At 44.1% G+C, this 21,850-nt stretch overlaps 1 protein-coding gene across 12 annotated transcripts in view; it reads right to left on the bottom strand.

Annotated features, from left to right (window-relative positions):
* Window positions 1-21,850, bottom strand: part of LOC129869391 (disks large homolog 1-like) — a 282,157-nt gene that overhangs the window by 157,170 nt on the left and 103,137 nt on the right. For 6 of the 12 annotated variants that reach the window (XM_055943757.1, XM_055943763.1, XM_055943759.1 and 3 more), the window contains one exon: window positions 18,887-18,994. The exons of 5 other annotated variants lie outside the window; for them this stretch is intronic. In XM_055943757.1, coding sequence (XP_055799732.1) covers window positions 18,887-18,994 — 108 coding nt within the window. Of the gene's footprint in view, window positions 1-10,092; window positions 10,198-18,886; window positions 18,995-21,850 lie in introns of those variants that run through there. One more of the 12 variants, XM_055943771.1, reaches the window with a different exon arrangement.

Raw genomic sequence — 21,850 nt, 5'->3', positions numbered from 1 at the left:
CTTCCTACTCAAATTAACAAACTACAGTACCCTCCTACTCAAATTAACAAACTACAGTACCCTCCTTACTCAAATTAACAAACTACAGTACCCTCCTACTCAAATTAACAAACTACAGTACCCTCCCTACTCAAATTAACAAACTACAGTACCCTCCCTACTCAAATTAACAAACTACAGTACCCTCCTACTCAAATTAACAAACTACAGTACCCTCCTTACTCAAATTAACAAACTACAGTACCCTCCTTACTCAAATTAACAAACTACAGTACCCTTCCTACTCAAATTAACAAACTACAGTACCCTCCTTACTCAAATTAACAAACTACAGTACCCTCCTACTCAAATTAACAAACTACAGTACCCTCCCTACTCAAATTAACAAACTACAGTACCCTCCCTACTCAAATTAACAAACTACAGTACCCTCCCTACTCAAATTAACAAACTACAGTACCCTCCCTACTCAAATTAACAAACTACAGTACCCTCCTACTCAAATTAACAAACTACAGTACCCTCCTTACTCAAATTAACAAACTACAGTACCCTCCTTACTCAAATTAACAAACTACAGTACCCTCCTTACTCAAATTAACAAACTACAGTACCCTCCCACTCAAATTAACAAACTACAGTACCCTCCCTACTCAAATTAACAAACTACAGTACCCTCCCTACTCAAATTAACAAACTACAGTACCTTCCCTACTCAAATTAACAAACTACAGTACCTTCCTACTCAAATTAACAAACTACAGTACCCTCCTTACTCAAATTAACAAACTACAGTACCCTCCTACTCAAATTAACAAACTACAGTACCCTCCCAACTCAAATTAACAAACTACAGTACCCTCCTACTCAAATTAACAAACTACAGTACCCTCCTTACTCAAATTAACAAACTACAGTACCCTCCCTACTCAAATTAACAAACTACAGTACCCTTCTACTCAAATTAACAAACTACAGTACCTTCCTTACTCAAATTCACAAACTACAGTACCCTCCTACTCAAATTAACAAACTACAGTACCCTCCTTACTCAAATTAACAAACTACAGTACCCTCCTACTCCAATTAACAAACTACAGTACCCTCCCTACTCAAATTAACAAACTACAGTACCCTCCTACTCAAATTAACAAACTACAGTACCCTCCCTACTCAAATTAAAAAACTACAGTACCCTCCCTACTCAAATTAACAAACTACAGTACCCTCCCTACTCAAATTAACAAACTACAGTACCCTCCCTACTCAAATTAACAAACTACAGTACCCTTCCTACTCAAATTAACAAACTACAGTACCCTCCTTACTCAAATTAACAAACTACAGTACCCTCCTTACTCAAATTAACAAACTACAGTACCCTCCCTACTCAAATTAACAAACTACAGTACCCTCCTACTCAAATTCACAAACTACAGTACCTTCCTTACTCAAATTCACAAACTACAGTACCCTCCTACTCAAATTCACAAACTACAGTACCTTCCTTACTCAAATTCACAAACTACAGTACCCTCCCTACTCAAATTAACAAACTACAGTACCCTCCTTACTCAAATTAACAAACTACAGTACCCTCCTTACTCAAATTAACAAACTACAGTACCCTCCTACTCAAATTAACAAACTACAGTACCTTCCCTACTCAAATTAACAAACTACAGTACCCTCCCTACTCAAATTAACAAACTACAGTACCCTCCCTACTCAAATTAACAAACTACAGTACCCTCCTACTCAAATTAACAAACTACAGTACCCTCCTTACTCAAATTAACAAACTACAGTACCCTCCTTCTCAAATTAAAAAACTACAGTACCCTCCCTACTCAAATTAACAAACTACAGTACCCTCCCTACTCAAATTAACAAACTACAGTACCCTCCCTACTCAAATTAACAAACTACAGTACCCTCCCAACTCAAATTAACAAACTACAGTACCCTTCCTACTCAAATTAACAAACTACCGTACCCTCCTTACTCAAATTAACAAACTACAGTACCAATAACTACATTGTATCTGCGCAACCAAGACGGAATCATCATGAATAAATTAACATGTTTTCACTGTAAGCCGTAGCTTTAGGATACATTTTGGACAGACTCTTAGGCAATCCCAACAAGAGACATCTGTACTCCAGTCCGGTACAGTGCACCTGTAGGATGACCCTTGACCCTTCCACTCTCCTGTTGCATGTAACCCAGCACCACCACTGCAGCCTGCCTGGTGAACAGTCTTCTCTAAAGTCTACAGACTAATGGGTTCTTAATGGGCCACTTTACCCGGCCACTGAAGAGTCCTTTTGACACACCCTAATGGCTGTTATCACAGTTCAAGAGTCCAGCGACAGCAGGGGAGGATGGCCTGAGTTTAGGGCTGGGCTAGTCATTAAGGGGAGGATGTAATGAGTTTAGGGCTGGGCTAGTCATTAAGGGGAGGATGTAATGAGTGTAGGGCTGGGCTAGTCATTAAGGGGAGGATGTAATGAGTGTAGGGCTGGGCTAGTCATTAAGGGGAGGATGTAATGAGTTTAGGGCTGGGCTAGTCATTAAGGGGAGGATGGCCTGAGTTTAGGGCTGGGCTAGTCATTAAGGGGAGGATGTAATGAGTGTAGGGCTGGGCTAGTCATTAAGGGGAGGATGTAATGAGTTTAGGGCTGGGCTAGTCATTAAGGGGAGGATGGCCTGAGTTTAGGGCTGGGCTAGTCATTAAGGGGAGGATGTAATGAGTTTAGGGCTGGGCTAGTCATTAAGGGGAGGGTGTAATGAGTTTAGGGCTGGGCTAGTCATTATGGGGAGGGTATAATGAGTGTAGGGCTGGGCTAGTCATTAAGGAGAGGATGTAATGAGTTTAGGGGCTGGGCTAGTCATTAAGGGGAGGGTGTAATGAGTTTAGGGCTGGGCTAGTCATTAAGGGGATGATGTAATGAGTTTAGGGCTGGGCTAGTCATTAAGGGGAGGGTGTAATGAGTGTAGGGCTGGGCTAGTCATTAAGGGGAGGATGACCTGAGTTTAGGGCTGGGCTAGTCATTAAGGGGAGGGTGTAATGAGTTTAGGGCTGGGCTAGTCATTAAGGGGAGGGTGTAATGAGTTTAGGGCTGGGCTAGTCATTAAGGGGAGGGTGTAATGAGTTTAGGGCTGGGCTAGTCATTAAGGGGAGGGTGTAATGAGTGTAGGGCTGGGCTAGTCATTAAGGTGAGGTTGTAATGAGTGTAGGGCTGGGCTAGTCATTAAGGGGAGGGTGTAATGAGTGTAGGGCTGGGCTAGTCATTAAGGGGAGGATGTAATGAGTTTAGGGCTGGGCTAGTCATTAAGGGGAGGGTGTAATGAGTTTAGGGCTGGGCTAGTCATTAAGGGGAGGGTATAATGAGTTTAGGGCTGGGCTAGTCATTAAGGGGAGGATGTAATGAGTTTAGGGCTGGGCTAGTCATTAAGGGCAGGGTGTAATGAGTTTAGGGCTGGGCTAGTCATTATGGGGAGGGTATAATGAGTGTAGGGCTGGGCTAGTCATTAAGGAGAGGATGTAATGAGTTTAGGGGCTGGGCTAGTCATTAAGGGGAGGGTGTAATGAGTTTAGGGCTGGGCTAGTCATTAAGGGGATGATGTAATGAGTTTAGGGCTGGGCTAGTCATTAAGGGGAGGGGTTGTAATGAGTGTAGGGCTGGGCTAGTCATTAAGGGGAGGATGACCTGAGTTTAGGGCTGGGCTAGTCATTAAGGGGAGGGTGTAATGAGTTTAGGGCTGGGCTAGTCATTAAGGGGAGGGTGTAATGAGTTTAGGGCTGGGCTAGTCATTAAGGGGAGGATGTAATGAGTGTAGGGCTGGGCTAGTCATTAAGGGGAGGATGTAATGAGTGTAGGGCTGGGCTAGTCATTAAGGGGAGGATGTAATGAGTTTAGGGCTGGGCTAGTCATTAAGGGGAGGGTGTAATGAGTTTAGGGCTGGGCTAGTCATTAAGGGGAGGGTGTAATGAGTTTAGGGCTGGGCTAGTCATTAAGGGGAGGTTGTAATGAGTGTAGGGCTGGGCTAGTCATTAAGGGGAGGGTGTAATGAGTGTAGGGCTGGGCTAGTCATTAAGGGGAGGGTGTAATGAGTGTAGGGCTGGGCTAGTCATTAAGGGGAGGGTGTAATGAGTGTAGGGCTGGGCTAGTCATTAAGCATGTGGTTATCTTGTTTCTCTCTCATTCTACTTGTTTCTGTCCACGCACACACACACACACACACACACACACACACACACACACACACACACACACACACACACACACACACACACACACACACACACACACACACACACACACACACACACACACACGGATAGCATTGGGTTAATGAGATTCCATCCTAATCTGTGTTAGGAACTCAGTATCTCACAATCTAATAGAGATTCCAAATAAGGTTCACATTGACCACTACCACCACCACCATATCCCATTCAGCAATTTAACAACACTTGGGTATGTGGTTAATATGAGAAAAAGGCCATGACAGGCAGGCTTACTTGTGTCTACCTTAAAATATGGGCTGCAGTTATAGTTTACTAAGCACTTTCAGCACTAAAACTGCTCACACTAACGCACTTCAAATACTTGTTTAGGTTGCTTTATCATTCTGTCCTCGTCTCCTACTAAGTACACGTTTAGCATGAATGCCTAGGCTATACTGTCGCCTCCCTCTGTTGCTGTCTGTATCTTGAACCCTGACATTTTATCACTCTCACTGAAATCACAGAAGAGATTTCTGAGTCATAGTTTCCTAAAGCTCCACCCCTCTACCTGTCAGGAATGCAGGAAGTATGACAGTCACCTGTTCAGGTGGAAGTGCAGTACAACATTGTGGCAGTGCAGGTGATGCATCTTTGGAAAGTTGGGAGACTATGGTACAGTGTGATCTTATTTAACCTCGGTAGCCAAATAAGAGAGTGACCTAGGGAACATGGCTTCCAGATAGTTTTTCCCAGAGGAGACGCTCCTCTCCTGTCCTGTGTGCTGTTACATCTTCAAGAACCCTGTCCTCCTGTCGTGTAGCCTGTCGTGTAGCCACCGCTTCTGTAAAGCCTGTCTGCACGACTATTGGAAGGGGAAATAAACTTGGGAATGTCCAGTTTGCAGGAGAAGATCATCAAGACACGAGCCTCCGTGTAAGCTGGTTTTAAAGAACATGTGTGAGGCCTTCCTACAGGAGAGAAGAAGTCAGAAAGCGTCTGAGCTGCTCTGCATGGAGAGAAGAAGTCAGAAAGCGTCTGAGCTGCTCTGCATGGAGAGAATCTCAAGCTCTTCTGTCTGGAGGATAAAAAGCATGTCTGTTTCGTGTGTCAGACTTCCAGAAAACACACAAACCACAAGTTCTGTCCCATAGATGAATCTGCACTCAAGACGGCACTGAAACCCTTACGGGAGAAGCTGAAGAGCTTTAATGCAGTGAAAGTAACATGTGATAAAATAGCAGAGCACATTAAGAGCCGGACCCAGACCAGAAAGGCTGTCATTCTCTGACCCTGATAACAACATGCTTATACACACTGATACACACTGATACACACTGATACACACTGATACACACTCACTTTCACTGAGGGAGTATCTCCATTCTTTTATAATATTGTTACTTCAAGTAATCTGAAGATCTTACCAATGAAAGTGTCTGTAACAGTGGAACAGCACAGTTACAGCTGATACCACCTCTGTAACACTGGAACAACACAGTTACAGCTGATACCACCTCTGTAACAGTGGAACAACACAGTTACAGCTGATACCACCTCTGTAACAGTGGAACAACACAGTTGCAGCTGATACCACCTCTGTCTGTAACAGTGGAACAACACAGTTACAGCTGATACCACCTCTGTAACAGTGGAACAACACAGTTACAGCTGATACCACCTCTGTCTAACAGTGGAACAACACAGTTACAGCTGATACCACCTCTGTCTAACACTGGAACAACACAGTTACAGCTGATACCACCTCTGTAACAGTGGAACAACACAGTTACAGCTGATACCACCTCTGTAACAGTGGAACAACACAGTTACAGCTGATACCACCTCTGTAACAGTGGAACAGCACAGTTGTATTTTTGTTCAGTAGAGTTTTGCTTCAAGACAAAGCTCTCATTTTAATTAAGCAAATACATTTCGATTCATAAAACTACTTTGTGAGATTGCATATACTGGATAAAAATATACTGTAGTATAAAGCCTTAATACAGTACATATACTGGATAATAATATACTGTAATGTAAAGCCTTAACTTCTTTGGGGTAGGGGGCAGTATTTTCACGTCCGGATGAAAAGTGTGCCAAGAGTAAACTGCCTGCTACTCAGGCCCAGATGCTAGGATATGCATATTATTAGTAGATTCTGCTAGGATATGCATATTATTAGTAAACTCTGAAGTTTCTAAAACTGTTTGAATGATGTCTGTGAGTAAAACAGAACTCATATGGCAGGCGAAAACCTGAGAAAAAATCAAACCAGGAAGTGGGAAATCTGAGGTTTTTAGTTTTTCAACTCTTTGCTTATCCAAGATACAGTGGAAATGTGGTTATGTTCCACTTCCTAAGGCTTCCACTAGATGCCAACAGTCTTTAGAACCTTATTTGATGCTTCTACTGTGAAGTGGGGCCCAAATGCGAGGGGATTGAGTAAGATCTGCCATGAGCTGAACATGTGCTGACCATGCGCGTTCACGTGAGAGCGAGCTCTGTTCCATCGCATTTCTGAAGACAAAGGAATTCTCCGGTTGGAACATTATTGAAGATTTATGTTAAAAACATCCTAAAGATTGATTCTATACTTAGTTTGACATGTTTCTACGGACTGTAATATGACTTACATACATGTATTGTGTAACATGAAGTCCTATGAGTGTCATCTGATGAAGATCAAAGGTTAGTGATTAATTTTATCTATATTTCTGCTTTTTGTGACTCCTCTCTTGGCTGGAAAAATGGCTGTGTTTTTCTGTGACTTAGCTCTGACCTAACATAATCGTTTGCTTTGCTTTCGTCATAAAGCCTTTGTGAAATCGGACACTGTGGCTGGATTTACAACAAGTGTATCTTTAAAATGGTGTAAAATACATGTATGTTTGAGAAATTTTAATTATGGGATTTCTGTTGTTTTGAATTTGGCGCCCTGCAGTTTCACTGGCTGTTGATGAGGTGAGACGCTACCGTCCCACATACCCTAGAGAGGTTACTTCAGTCCATATACTGGATAATAATATACTGTAAAGCCCTAATACAGTAAATATACTGGATAGTAATATACTGTAAAGCCTTAATACAGTAAATATACTGGATAATAATATACTGTAAAGCCTTAATACAGTAAATATACTGGATAATAATATACTGTAAAGCCTTAATACAGTAAATATACTGGATAATAATATACTGTAAAGCCTTAATACAGTACATATACTGGATAATAATATACTGTTATGTAAAGCCCTAATACAGTAAATATACTGGATAATAATATACTGTAATGTAAAGCCCTAATACAGTAAATATACTGGATAGTAATATACTGTAAAGCCTTAATACAGTACATATACTGGATAATAATATACTGTAAAGCCTTAATACAGTAAATATACTGGATAGTAATATACTGTAAAGCCTTAATACAGTAAATATACTGGATAATAATATACTGTAATGTAAAGCCCTAATACAGTAAATATACTGGATAGTAATATACTGTAAAGCCTTAATACAGTAAATATACTGGATAATAATATACTGTAATGTAAAGCCCTAATACAGTAAATATACTGGATAATAATATACTGTAAAGCCTTAATACAGTAAATATACTGGATAATAATATACTGTAGTGTAAAGCATTAATATAGTCCATATACTGGATAATAATATACTGTAAAGCCTTAATACAGTAAATATACTGGATAGTAATATACTGTAAAGCCTTAATACAGTAAATATACTGGATAATAATATACTGTAAAGCCTTAATACAGTACATATACTGGATAATAATATACTGTAAAGCCTTCATACAGTACATATACTGGATAATAATATACTGTATAGCATGTATTACTCGGACAGGACAAACCGACTCCAATAAACTGAACCTACATTTTGGCTAAAATAACCATCACTCAATGCAGACACATAAATTGAGCAGGTAAAACGTAACAGATGAAGTGACGTGGCTCAATAACATCTGCCTCACGTCTAATCAATCACCATTTGAAACATGACATCATCGTTGGCACAACCACCGAAGCACAGGAACATAATCCAGCTCCATTCAAGCCTCTCTTCCTGCTGCTCCTACTGGTTAATTACCATCAACATGCATCTCTCAGAGACACACAGCGTAGCGGGCGGACAGACAGGGACACTGAAAAGGGTTCATTTGTCTCTAGTTCTACTCTAAAAGTCACTCAGAGGGCTATTTGCTTACTAACTTACTGCAGCTCAGCTCACGTAGCATTGCAGCACAGCTCTGTCTGTCTGTCTGTCCAGCGGCATCACACCCACGGTAAAGAGTAGGCTGAGATCTGTGCTGTGGGAGCAGTGTGTTACTGTGGAAGGAGTGGGATGTGTGTGTAAAGTCAGAGTGTCGTGCTACTCCTGGGATGTAATGTAGGTGTGTGCTGTTAGAACAGCAGAGAGTTCCTGTTGTCGGAGGTGAGAGCAGGAAAGGGAGCTAAAGCAATGCATCGTCATGACGCCAAAACAAATCTGCTTTACATTTAGAAAAGGGCATTATCATTCCTATAAGACTACAACACCAGGAAACAGGCTCTCTCAAAACAGCACCACATAAACAATCAACAACCCTGATCAACGTCTCCAAATCAACTCCATACTAAACAATCAACAACCCTGATCAATGTCTCCAAATCAACTCCATACTAAACAATCAACAACCCTGATCAATGTCTCCAAATCAACTCCATACTAAACAATCAACAAACCTGATCAATGTCTCCAAATCAACTCCATACTAAACAATCAACAACCCTGATCAATGTCTCCAAATCAACTCCATACTAAACAATCAACAAACCTGATCAACGTCTCCAAATCAACTCCATACAAAACAATCAACAAACCTGATCAATGTGTCTAAATCAACTCCATACTAAACAATCAACAAACCTGATCAATGTCTCCAAATCAACTCCATACAAAACAATCAACAAACCTGATCAATGTCTCCAAATCAACTCCATACTAAACAATCAACAAACCTGATCAATGTCTCCAAATCAACTCCATACAAAACAATCAACAAACCTGATCAATGTGTCTAAATCAACTCCATACAAAACAATCAACAAACCTGATCAATGTGTCTAAATCAACTCCATCCTAAACAATCAACAAACCTGATCAATGTCTCCAAATCAACTCCATACTAAACAATCAACAAACCTGATCAATGTCTCCAAATCAACTCCATACTAAACAATCAACAAACCTGATCAATGTCTCCAAATCAACTCCATACAAAACAATCAACAAACCTGATCAATGTCTCCAAATCAACTCCATACAAAACAATCAACAAACCTGATCAATGTCTCCAAATCAACTCCATACTAAACAATCAACAACCCTGATCAATGTCTCCAAATCAACTCCATACTAAACAATCAACAAACCTGATCAATGTCTCCAAATCAACTCCATACAAAACAATCAACAAACCTGATCAATGTCTCCAAATCAACTCCATACTAAACAATCAACAAACCTGATCAATGTCTCCAAATCAACTCCATACTAAACAATCAACAAACCTGATCAATGTCTCCAAATCAACTCCATACTAAACAATCAACAAACCTAGCTTCATATATAAACAGTAAACAAATCCTACAAACAACCTAAAAACCAACTTCACAGTTGTTAGTTAGCTCCTCCACAGTGGTTGAAAACACAGACAGAAGTCTGGAAATGTTCACTGCATAGAGTAAGAAGGCAGTGGAGTCCATCAGCTTACAGTGTCAGTCAATGACAGACCCTATGACACCTACCAACAATACATTACAGTATATACATCCCCCGCTACCTACCAGTAAGGTCTGCTGCAGTCCCTTGGTTCTCCTCATGGTCTTGATTAGGCGCCAGCCTATCTTTTTGGCGTACCACACTGAGGCCAACATGTCCCCCTATGGTACGGCTCGCGCTAACACACACACACACACACACACACACACACACCTCCTGATCGTGGGTCTGTCTGTGGGGACCTGAAAGGGGTCTGTCGAGGAGCAGAGCTCAGGAGATGCTAACTTGTCCCCCTGCGTCGCACAACACAGCCAGCATGTCACCGCCAAGCAGTACGCTGAGCCACAAGCCGGAGTGTGTGTGTGTGTGTGTGTGTGTGTGTGTGTGTGTGTGTGTGTGTGTGTGTGTGTGTGTGTGTGTGTGTGTGTGTGTGGCGGGTACGAGATAAGGAACCGCTGCTCTGTCTGCTTCCAGCGGTAGACAGACAGACAGACAGACAGACAGACAGACAGACAGACAGACAGACAGACAGACAGACAGACACTAAGGGACAGTGATGAGAGACGAGTGGTTGGCATGGGAGGGAGAGAGCAGGTTTAGAGGACTCTAAATATCCGTCTGCTGAATCATTCACTTAGAGAGAGTGGAGGGGGGGAGAGGGGAGGGGAGAGCGAGAGAGAGAGGGGGGAGAGAGAGAGGGGGGAGAGAGAGAGGGGGGAGAGAGAGAGGGGGGAGAGAGGGGAGGGGAGAGCGAGAGAGAGAGGGGGGAGAGAGGAGGGGAGAGCGAGAGAGAGGAGGGGGGGAGAGAGAGGGAGAGAGTGGAGGGGGGAGAGAGAGCGAGAGAGCGAGAGAGAGAGCGAGAGAGCGAGAGAGAGAGAGAGAGAGAGAGCGAGAGAGAGAGAGAGAGAGAGGAGGTGAGAGAGGGAAAGGCAGAGGTGGATCATTTCTCACCGTTGTCTCACTCGTCACCCTCCCTCCTCTCAGCCCCATCACCACATTCTGTCCCTCCTCCCAGCCCCATCACCACATTCTGTCCCTCCTCTCAGCCCCATCACCACATTCTGTCCCTCCACCCAGCCCCATCACCACATTCTGTCCCTCCACCCAGCCCCATCACCACATTCTGTCCCTCCTCCCAGCCCCATCACCACATTCTGTCCCTCCACCCAGCCCCATCACCACATTCTGTCCCTCCTCTCAGCCCCATCACCACATTCTGTCCCTCCACCCAGCCCCATCACCACATTCTGTCCCTCCTCCCAGCCCCATCACCACATTCTGTCCCTCCTCCCAGCCCCATCACCACATTCTGTCCCTCCTCCCAGCCCCATCACCACATTCTGTCCCTCCTCCCAGCCCCATCACCACATTCTGTCCCTCCTCCCCTCCCCTCCTCTCAGGCAGGAGAGCCCCTCCACTAAGTCATACTAGAGAGTCCCTCCACTAAGTCATACTAGAGAGTCCCTCCACTAAGTCATACTAGAGAGCCCCTCCACTAAGTCATACTAGAGAGCCCCTCCACTAAGTCATACTAGAGAGCCCCTCCACTAAGTCATACTAGAGAGCCCCTCCACTAAGTCATACTAGAGAGTCCCTCCACTAAGTCATACTAGAGAGTCCCTCCACTAAGTCATACTAGAGAGTCCCTCCGCTAAGTCATACTAGAGAGTCCCTCCACTAAGTCATACTAGAGAGTCCCTCCACTAAGTCATACTAGAGTCCCTCCACTAAGTCATACTAGAGAGTCCCTCCACTAAGTCATACTAGAGAGTCCCTCCGCTAAGTCATACTAGAGAGTCCCTCCGCTAAGTCATACTAGAGAGTCCCTCCACTAAGTCATACTAGAGAGTCCCTCCACTAAGTCATACTAGAGAGTCCCTCCACTAAGTCATACTAGAGAGTCCCTCCACTAAGTCATACTAGAGAGTCCCTCCACTAAGTCATACTAGAGAGTCCCTCCACTAAGTCATACTAGAGAGTCCCTCCGCTAAGTCATACTAGAGAGTCCCTCCGCTAAGTCATACTAGAGAGTCCCTCCGCTAAGTCATACTAGAGAGTCCCTCCGCTAAGTCATACTAGAGAGTCCCTCCACTAAGTCATACTAGAGAGTCCCTCCACTAAGTCATACTAGAGAGTCCCTCCACTAAGTCATACTAGAGAGTCCCTCCACTAAGTCATACTAGAGAGTCCCTCCACTAAGTCATACTAGAGAGTCCCTCCGCTAAGTCATACTAGAGAGTCCCTCCGCTAAGTCATACTAGAGAGTCCCTCCACTAAGTCATACTAGAGAGTCCCTCCACTAAGTCATACTAGAGAGCCCCTCCACTAAGTCATACCAGAGAGTCCCTCCACTAAGTCATACCAGAGAGTCCCTCCACTAAGTCATACCAGAGAGTCCCTCCACTAAGTCATACCAGAGAGTCCCTCCACTAAGTCATACCAGAGAGTCCCTCCACTAAGTCATACTAGAGAGTCCCTCCACTAAGTCATACTAGAGAGTCCCTCCACTAAGTCATACTAGAGAGTCCCTCCACTAAGTCATACTAGAGAGCCCCTCCACTAAGTCATACTAGAGAGTCCCTCCACTAAGTCATACTAGACAACAACTTTAGTTAACACACAGAGCTCCACCACAGCAGGCTGAGTTTCCGACCAGCCATTTCACTCGTTCAATCACTCCTTCACTTCCGTCCCTCCATGTCTCTCTCTCAGAGGGCAGAAGGTAACACTTCTCATAGTCTACCCTAATATAGTACATTAGCTTAATGACACAGAGAGGTATTGGCCTGGGATCACTAAGGCTTCATTCACAAAGGCAACCCAATTCAGATACATTTTTCTCACTAATTGCTCTTTTGACCAATCAGATCAGCTCTCAAAAAGATCTGATGTGATTGGTCAAAAGACCAATTAGTGAAAAAACATATCTGAATGAGGCTGCCTGTGTGAACTTTCTCTAGGTGTGTCCACACTGCACCTCAGCCCTGGGATAAGAGATTGTATCCCGGGGCTAACATAGTATTCACACTTACACATTCTAGTGGGCTAGCACTAACCTTAGCCCAGGGCTAGCTGGTCCTGCTCCGGAGCAGGGTTAACGTCGACTTTACGGGGTTAGCCCCAGAAACACGGTGAAACAGGGTCAAGAATAACGCCCAGAATGCTCACTGTCCAATCACAAAAGCTGCACTATCACTTAATTCACATATGCGTGTGATGCCTGTAATGTGTCCTGTATGTTACATCGATAAGTAACATTTCCCTGTAATGTGTTCTGTATGTTATATCGATAAGTAACATTTCCCTGTAATGTGTTCTGTATGTAACATTTCCCTGTAATGTGTCCTGTATGTTATATCGATAAGTAACATTTCCCTGTAATGTGTTCTGTATGTTACATTTCCCTGTAATGTGTTCTGTATGTTATATCGATAAGTAACATTTCCCTGTAATGTGTTCTGTATGTAACATTTCCCTGTAATGTGTCCTGTATGTTATATCGATAAGTAACATTTCCCTGTAATGTGTTCTGTATGTTATATCGATAAGTAACATTTCCCTGTAATGTGTTCTGTATGTAACATTTCCCTGTAATGTGTCCTGTATGTTATATCGATAAGTAACATTTCCCTGTAATGTGTTCTGTATGTTATATCGATAAGTAAAATTTCCCTGTAATGTGTTCTGTATGTTACATTTCCCTGTAATGTGTTCTGTATGTTATATCGATAAGTAACATTTCCCTGTAATGTGTTCTGTATGTTATATCGATAAGTAACATTTCCCTGTAATGTGTTCTGTATGTAACATTTCCCTGTAATGTGTCCTGTATGTTATATCGATAAGTAACATTTCCCTGTAATGTGTTCTGTATGTTATATCGATAAGTAACATTTCCCTGTAATGTGTCCTGTATGTTACATTTCCCTGTAATGTGTTCTGTATGTTATATCGATAAGTAACATTTCCCTGTAATGTGTTCTGTATGTAACATTTCCCTGTAATGTGTCCTGTATGTTATATCGATAAGTAACATTTCCCTGTAATGTGTTCTGTATGTTATATCGATAAGTAACATTTCCCTGTAATGTGTTCTGTATGTAACATTTCCCTGTAATGTGTCCTGTATGTTATATCGATAAGTAACATTTCCCTGTAATGTGTTCTGTATGTTATATCGATAAGTAAAATTTCCCTGTAATGTGTTCTGTATGTTACATTTCCCTGTAATGTGTTCTGTATGTTATATCGATAAGTAACATTTCCCTGTAATGTGTTCTGTATGTAACATTTCCCTGTAATGTGTCCTGTATGTTATATCGATAAGTAACATTTCCCTGTAATGTGTTCTGTATGTTATATCGATAAGTAACATTTCCCTGTAATGTGTTCTGTATGTAACATTTCCCTGTAATGTGTCCTGTATGTTATATCGATAAGTAACATTTCCCTGTAATGTGTTCTGTATGTTATATCGATAAGTAACATTTCCCTGTAATGTGTCCTGTATGTTACATTTCCCTGTAATGTGTTCTGTATGTTATATCGATAAGTAACATTTCCCTGTAATGTGTTCTGTATGTAACATTTCCCTGTAATGTGTCCTGTATGTTATATCGATAAGTAACATTTCCCTGTAATGTGTTCTGTATGTTATATCGATAAGTAACATTTCCCTGTAATGTGTTCTGTATGTTATATTGATAAGTAACATTTCCTCCATACATCTGAGGGCAAAAAGCCAAAATTCTTTCAACTGTGCAAAAAAATTGGTTGCTATTGCCGAACAAAATGGTGTGCTTTGCAGGCTGGCTAATGTCTTCTCACTCTACAGCTGAAAGGGCAGCAAACCCTCAATTTCCATCTGTTTTCTATTGACATTTAGTTGGATATATCCATGACAATAATATTGTTATATGATTTGGCCAGGGTCAGAAAAGTTCATGTCTCGTTCGTGCACAGCATTCTCTGTACAGGGGTGAGATAGCATTTACAAATGAAACACTGTTGCTGAGGTCCGACAAACCATCAGTGTTGGAAATCAAATGCTCGGCTAGAAGTAAGAGCAAATTATGTGAGCAAATTCAGAGATAGAATGTTGGTTGCGTGTCAGAGATAGAATGTTGGTTGCGTGTCAGAGATAGAATGTTGGTTGCGTGTCAGAGATAGAATGTCGGTCGTGTTTCAGAGATAGAATGTTGGTTGCGTGTCAGAGATAGAATGTCGGTCGCGTTTCAGAGATAGAATGTTGGTTGCGTGTCAGAGATAGAATGTCGGTCGCGTTTCAGAGATAGAATGTTGGTTGCGTGTCAGAGATAGAATGTCGGTCGTGTGTCAGAGATAGAATGTTGGTCCATGTTGTGTTTGTCCATTAGCGCAGGGCTTTGGAATACAACTGTGAATACTTAGCCCAGGGTTAACAAATGCTTGTGTGAACCCAGGATAAGCTAGCCCAGGGCCAGCCTGGGGCTGAGAACAACGCAGTGTAAAAAGTCCTTCTCTGCCCATCAGTACCATCCATCTGCACTCTGTATGGCACTAGGCCCACCTATCTGTACTCTGTATGGAACCAGGCCCATCAGTATCATCTATCTGTACTATTTATGGAACCAGGCCCATCAGTACTCTGTATGGCACCAGGCCCATCAGTACCATCTATATATAGTCTGCATGGCACCAGGCCCATCTATCTGTACTCTGTATGTCATCAGTACCATCAATCTGTACTCTGCATGGCACCAGGCCCACCAGGCCCATCTATCTGTACTCTGTATGGCACCAGGCCACCAGGCCCATCTATCTGTACTCTGTATGGCACCAGGCCCATATATCTGTACTCTGTAAGGCACCAGGCCACCAGGCCCATCTATCTGTACTCTGTATGGCACCAGGCCCATCTATCTGTACTCTGTATGGCACCAGGCCACCAGGCCCATCTATCTGTACTCTGTATGCCACCAGGCCCATCTATCTGTACTCTGTATGGCACCAGGCCACCAGGCCCATCTATCTGTATGGCACCAGGCCACCAGGCCCATCTATCTGTATGGCACCAGGCCACCAGGCCCATCTATATGTACTCTGTATGGCACCAGGCCACCAGGCCCATATATCTGTACTCTGTATGGCACCAGGCCACCAGGCCCATCTATCTGTACGGTACCAGGCCACCAGGACCATCTATCTGTATGGCACCAGGCCCATCTATCTGTACTCTGTATGGCACCAGGCCACCAGGAATATCTATCTGTACGGCACCAGGCCACCAGGACCATCTATCTGTACTCTGTATGACACCAGGCCCATCTATCTGTACTCTGTATGGCACCAGGCCCATCTATCTGTACTCTGTATGGCACCAGGCCCATCTATCTGTACTCTGTATGGCACCAGGCCCATCTATCTGTACTCTGTATGGCACCAGGCCCATCTATCTGTACTCTGTATGGCAACAGGCCACCAGGCCAACCAGGCCACCAGGCCATACATACATTCACCATTAGCAAAGGATCAAATCAAAATGTTATTGGTAACATACACATGGTTAGCAGATGTTATTGGTCACATACACATGGTTAGCAGCTACAAGCCCATCTATCTGTACTCTGTATGGCACCAGGCCACCAGGCCCATCTATCTGTATGGCACCAGGCCACCAGGCACATCTATCTGTATGGCACCAGGCCACCAGGCCCATCTATCTGTACTCTGTATGGCACCAGGCCACCAGGCCAACCAGGCCACCAGGCCCATCTATCTGTACTCTGTATGGCACCAGGCCACCAGGCCCACCAGGACCACCAGGCCAACCAGGCCACCAGGACCACCAGGCCACTAGGACCACCAGGCCCACCAGGCCCATCTCCTTGCCCAGACCTGCATTAAATGGAGCAGTTGAAGAGAACTCGTGCACTTATTGGCCAGAAGGAGCCACTTATCTCAGCATTGACTCTCTGCTCCTACAAACACTGGGTTCACTGGACAGGAGATGGCTACTGAGGGGAACAAAATGAAATCTGACAGGATGGTTGAAACCATAACCATCAGCCAAACATTTTTTAACGGTCTATTTCCCAGAAGGCCGTTTTTCATGACAATAAAGCTTACTTCCTCAATGAAAATGAGCTGAAAACTAAACAAATGTATATGCCAACAGTTGCTGATCAAATCAAAATGTTATTGGTAACATACACATGGTTAGCAGATGTTATTGGTCACATACACATGGTTAGCAGACGTTATTGGTAACATACACATGGTTAGCAGATGTTATTGGTCACATACACATGGTTAGCAGATGTTATTGGTCACATACACATCGTTAGCAGAAGTTATTTGCGAGTGTAGTGAAATGATGGTGCATCCATAGCTAACATTCACCATTAGCTCACAGCAGAGCCGGCTACAAGATCACAAAGACACACAAATGAGCCCTTTTGCAATCCAAAAGCCATGACATCCATGTAAACAGAAAAGACAAAACAAAGTTGCTCTAGCCATCTCAAAGCTGGCAAGCTCTATATGGGTAATGGTGCCACCTAGGGGTGGCAACGTGTTACTGCAACACTGGCAGGAATACTGACAATGTAAGAGCTATAGAAGTGTCATCAACAAATGGAAGAACTAAAAAGCAACAACAAAAAAGCTTGGGCGGCGATGTGGTCAGAATGGGCGGCGATGTGGTCAGAATGGGCGGCGATGTGGTCAGAGTGGGAGGCGATGTGGTCAGAGTGGGCAGCCATGTGGTCAGAGTGGGCAGCCATGTGGTCAGAGTGGGCAGCCATGTGGTCAGAGTGGGCAGCCATGTGGTCAGAGTGGGCAGCCATGTGGTCAGAGTGGGCAGCCATGTGGTCAGAGTGGGCAGCCATGTGGTCAGAGTGGGCAGCCATGTGGTCAGAGTGGGCAGCCATGTGGTCAGAGTGGGCAGCCATGTGGTCAGAGTGGGCGGCCATGTGGTCAGAGTGGGAGGCCATGTGGTCAGAGAGGGCAGCCATGTGGTCAGAGTGGGCAGCCATGTGGTCAGAGTGGGCAGCCATGTGGTCAGAGTGGGCAGCCATGTGGTCAGAGTGGGAGGCCATGTGGTCAGAGTGGGAGGCCATGTGGTCAGAGTGGGCAGCCATGTGGTCAGAGAGGGCAGCCATGTGGTCAGAGTGGGAGGCCATGTGGTCAGAGTGGGAGGCCATGTGGTCAGAGTGGGAGGCCATGTGGTCAGAGTGGGCAGCGATGTGGTCAGAGTGGGCAGCGATGTGGTCAGAGTGGGAGGCCATGTGGTCAGAGTGGGAGGCCATGTGGTCAGAGTGGGAGGCCATGTGGTCAGAGTGGGAGGCCATGTGGTCAGAGTGGGAGGCCATGTGGTCAGAGTGGGAGGCCATGTGGTCAGAGTGGGCAGCGATGTGGTCAGAGTGGGCAGCGATGTGGTCAGAGTGGGCAGCGATGTGGTCAGAGTGGGCAGCGATGTGGTCAGAGTGGGCAGCGATGTGGTCAGAGTGGGCAGCGATGTGGGCAGCGATGTGGTCAGAGTGGGCAGCGATGTGGTCAGAGTGGGCAGCGATGTGGTCAGAGTGGGCAGCGATGTGGTCAGAGTGGGCAGCGATGTGGGCAGCGATGTGGTCAGAGTGGGCAGCGATGTGGTCAGAGTGGGCAGCGATGTGGTCAGAGTGGGCAGCGATGTGGTCAGAGTGGGCAGCGATGTGGTCAGAGTGGGCAGCGATGTGGTCAGAGTGGGCAGCGATGTGGTCAGAGTGGGCAGCGATGTGGTCAGAGTGGGCAGCGATGTGGTCAGAGTGGGCAGCGATGTGGTTATTCGGAGGCGACGTAACGGAGCGTGGCACAGCAGGTGGTTGGGTCAGTTGGTGTTACCTGTAGAAGGGCGTGGTGGGTAGCATACAGCGTAGAGAAGTCTGGAACAGGAACCTCCTCATAGCCTACAGGCGAGCCAGCGTCGAAGATACACTCCAACGACTCTACCTACAGTACAGAGGACAGGGACTCAGCATGTTACTACAAGGTGTACACACACACACAGCATTTGGAAAGTATTCAGACCCCTTGACTTTCTACACATTTTGTTACGTTACAGCCTTATTCTAAAATGGATTCAATTGTCCCCCCCCCCTCAATCTACCCACAATAGCCCATAATGACGAAGCAAAAACAGGTTTTTAGGTTTAAGCTTTCAGACCCTTTATTCAGTACTTTGTTGAAGCACCTTTGGCAGTGATTACAGCCTCGACTCTTCTTGGGTATGACGCTACAAGCTTGGCACACCTGTCTTTTTGGACTTCTGTCAGGTTGGATGGGGAGCGTCGCTGCACAGCTATTTTCAGGTCTCTCCAGCGATGTTCGATTGGGTTGAAGTCCGGGCTCTGGCTGGGCCACTCAGGGACATCCACTCCTGCGCTGTCTTGGCTGTGTGCTTAGGGTTGATGTCCTGTTTCGAAGGTGAACCTTCGCCCCCAGTCTGAGGTCCTGAGCACTCTGGAGCAGGTTTTCATCAAGGATCTCTCTGTACTTTGCTCCGTTCATCTTTCTCTCGATCCTGACTAGTCTCCCAGTCCCTGCCGCTGAAAAACATCCCCACAGCATGATGCTGCCACCACCATGCATCATCGTAGGGATGGTGCCAAGTTTCCTTCAGACATGAAGCTTTGCATTCAGGCCAGGGTGTTCAATCTTGGTTTCATCAGACCAGAGAATCTTGTTTCTCATAATCAGTCTTTAGGTGCCTTTTAGCAAACTCCAAGCGGGCTGTCATGTGGCTTTTACTGAGGAGTGGCTTCCCCCATTACTCAGTTTGGCCGGGCGGCCAGCTCTTGGAAAAGTCTTGTTGGTTCCAAACTTGTTCCATTTAAGAATGATGGAGGCCACTGTGTTATAGGGGACCTTCAATGCTGCAGAAATGTTTTGGTACCCTTCCCCAGATCTGTGCCTCAACACAATCCTGTCTCGGAGCTCTACGGCAATTCCTTTGACCTCATGGGTTGGTTTTTGCTCTGACATCCACTGTCAACTGTGGACCTTATCTAGACAGGTGTGTGCCTTTCCAAATCATGTCCAATCAATTGAATTTACAGCAGGGACTCCAGTCAAGTTGTAGTAACATCAAGGATGACCAATGGAAACAGGATGCACATGAGCTCAATTTCAAGTCTCATAGCAAAAGGTCTGAATACGTATTTAAATAAGGTATTTCTGTTTTTGGTAAAACTTTCTAAAAACCTCTTTTTGTTTTCTCATTATGGGACATTGCTTTGTCATTATGGGGTATTGCTTTGTCATTATGGGGTATTGCTTTGTCATTATGGGGTATTGCTTTGTCATTATGGGGTATTGCTTTGTCATTATGGGGTATTGCTTTGTCATTATGGGGTATTGCTTTGTCATTATGGGGTATTGCTTTGTCATTATGGGGTATTGCTTTGTCATTATGGGGTATTGCTTTGTCATTATGGGGTATTGCTTTGTCATTATGGGGTATTGCTTTGTCATTATGGGGTATTGCTTTGTCATTATGGGGTATTGCTTTGTCATTATGGGGTATTGCTTTGTCATTATGGGGTATTGCTTTGTCATTATGGGGTATTGCTTTGTCATTATGGGGTATTGCTTTGTCATTATGGGGTATTGCTTTGTCATTATGGGGTTTTGTTTTCTCATTATGGGACATTGCTTTGTCATTATGGGGTATTGCTTTGTCATTATGGGGTATTGCTTTGTCATTATGGGGTATTGCTTTGTCATTATGGGGTATTGCTTTGTCATTATGGGGTATTGCTTTGTCATTATGGGGTATTGCTTTGTCATTATGGGGTATTGCTTTGTCATTATGGGGTATTGCTTTGTCATTATGGGGTATTGCTTTGTCATTATGGGGTATTGCTTTGTCATTATGGGGTATTGCTTTGTCATTATGGGGTATTGCTTTGTCATTATGGGGTATTGCTTTGTCATTATGGGGTATTGCTTTGTCATTATGGGGTATTGCTTTGTCATTATGGGGTATTGCTTTGTCATTATGGGGTATTGCTTTGTCATTATGGGGTATTGCTTTGTCATTATGGGGTATTGCTTTGTCATTATGGGGTATTGCTTTGTCATTATGGGGTATTGCTTTGTCATTATGGGGTATTGCTTTGTCATTATGGGGTATTGCTTTGTCATTATGGGGTATTGCTTTGTCATTATGGGGTATTGCTTTGTCATTATGGGGTATTGCTTTGTCATTATGGGGTATTGCTTTGTCATTATGGGGTATTGCTTTGTCATTATGGGGTATTGCTTTGTCATTATGGGGTATTGCTTTGTCATTATGGGGTATTGCTTTGTCATTATGGGGTATTGCTTTGTCATTATGGGGTATTGCTTTGTCATTATGGGGTATTGCTTTGTCATTATGGGGTATTGCTTTGTCATTATGGGGTATTGCTTTGTCATTATGGGGTATTGCTTTGTCATTATGGGGTATTGCTTTGTCATTATGGGGTATTGCTTTGTCATTATGGGGTATTGTGTGTAGGTTGATGAGGGGGGAAAAAACTATTTAATAAATTTTAGAATAAGTCTGTAACGTAACAAAATATGGAAAAGGGGAAGCGGTCTGAATACTTTCCGAATGCACTGTACACACACAACTGAGAGACACTGAAATGTATTCACAAGCAGTGATGAGGTAGGATCAGTATAATCAGATGATATCAGCCAGGATGCTGTCTGCTCAGATGGATACTGCAGCCCCTTCATACTCTGGACCTCGAAGCCAGTTCCAAATCAAATTGATCGCATACACATATCCACTGCATATGTTATTGTTCCCCTCTAATCAGG

This window comes from Salvelinus fontinalis, chromosome 14 (assembly GCF_029448725.1).
Source record: "Salvelinus fontinalis isolate EN_2023a chromosome 14, ASM2944872v1, whole genome shotgun sequence".
Lineage (NCBI taxonomy): Eukaryota > Metazoa > Chordata > Actinopteri > Salmoniformes > Salmonidae > Salvelinus > Salvelinus fontinalis.
The sequence above is the reverse complement of the archived record's forward strand: the minus strand, read 5'-3'. Positions and strand labels throughout refer to the sequence as shown.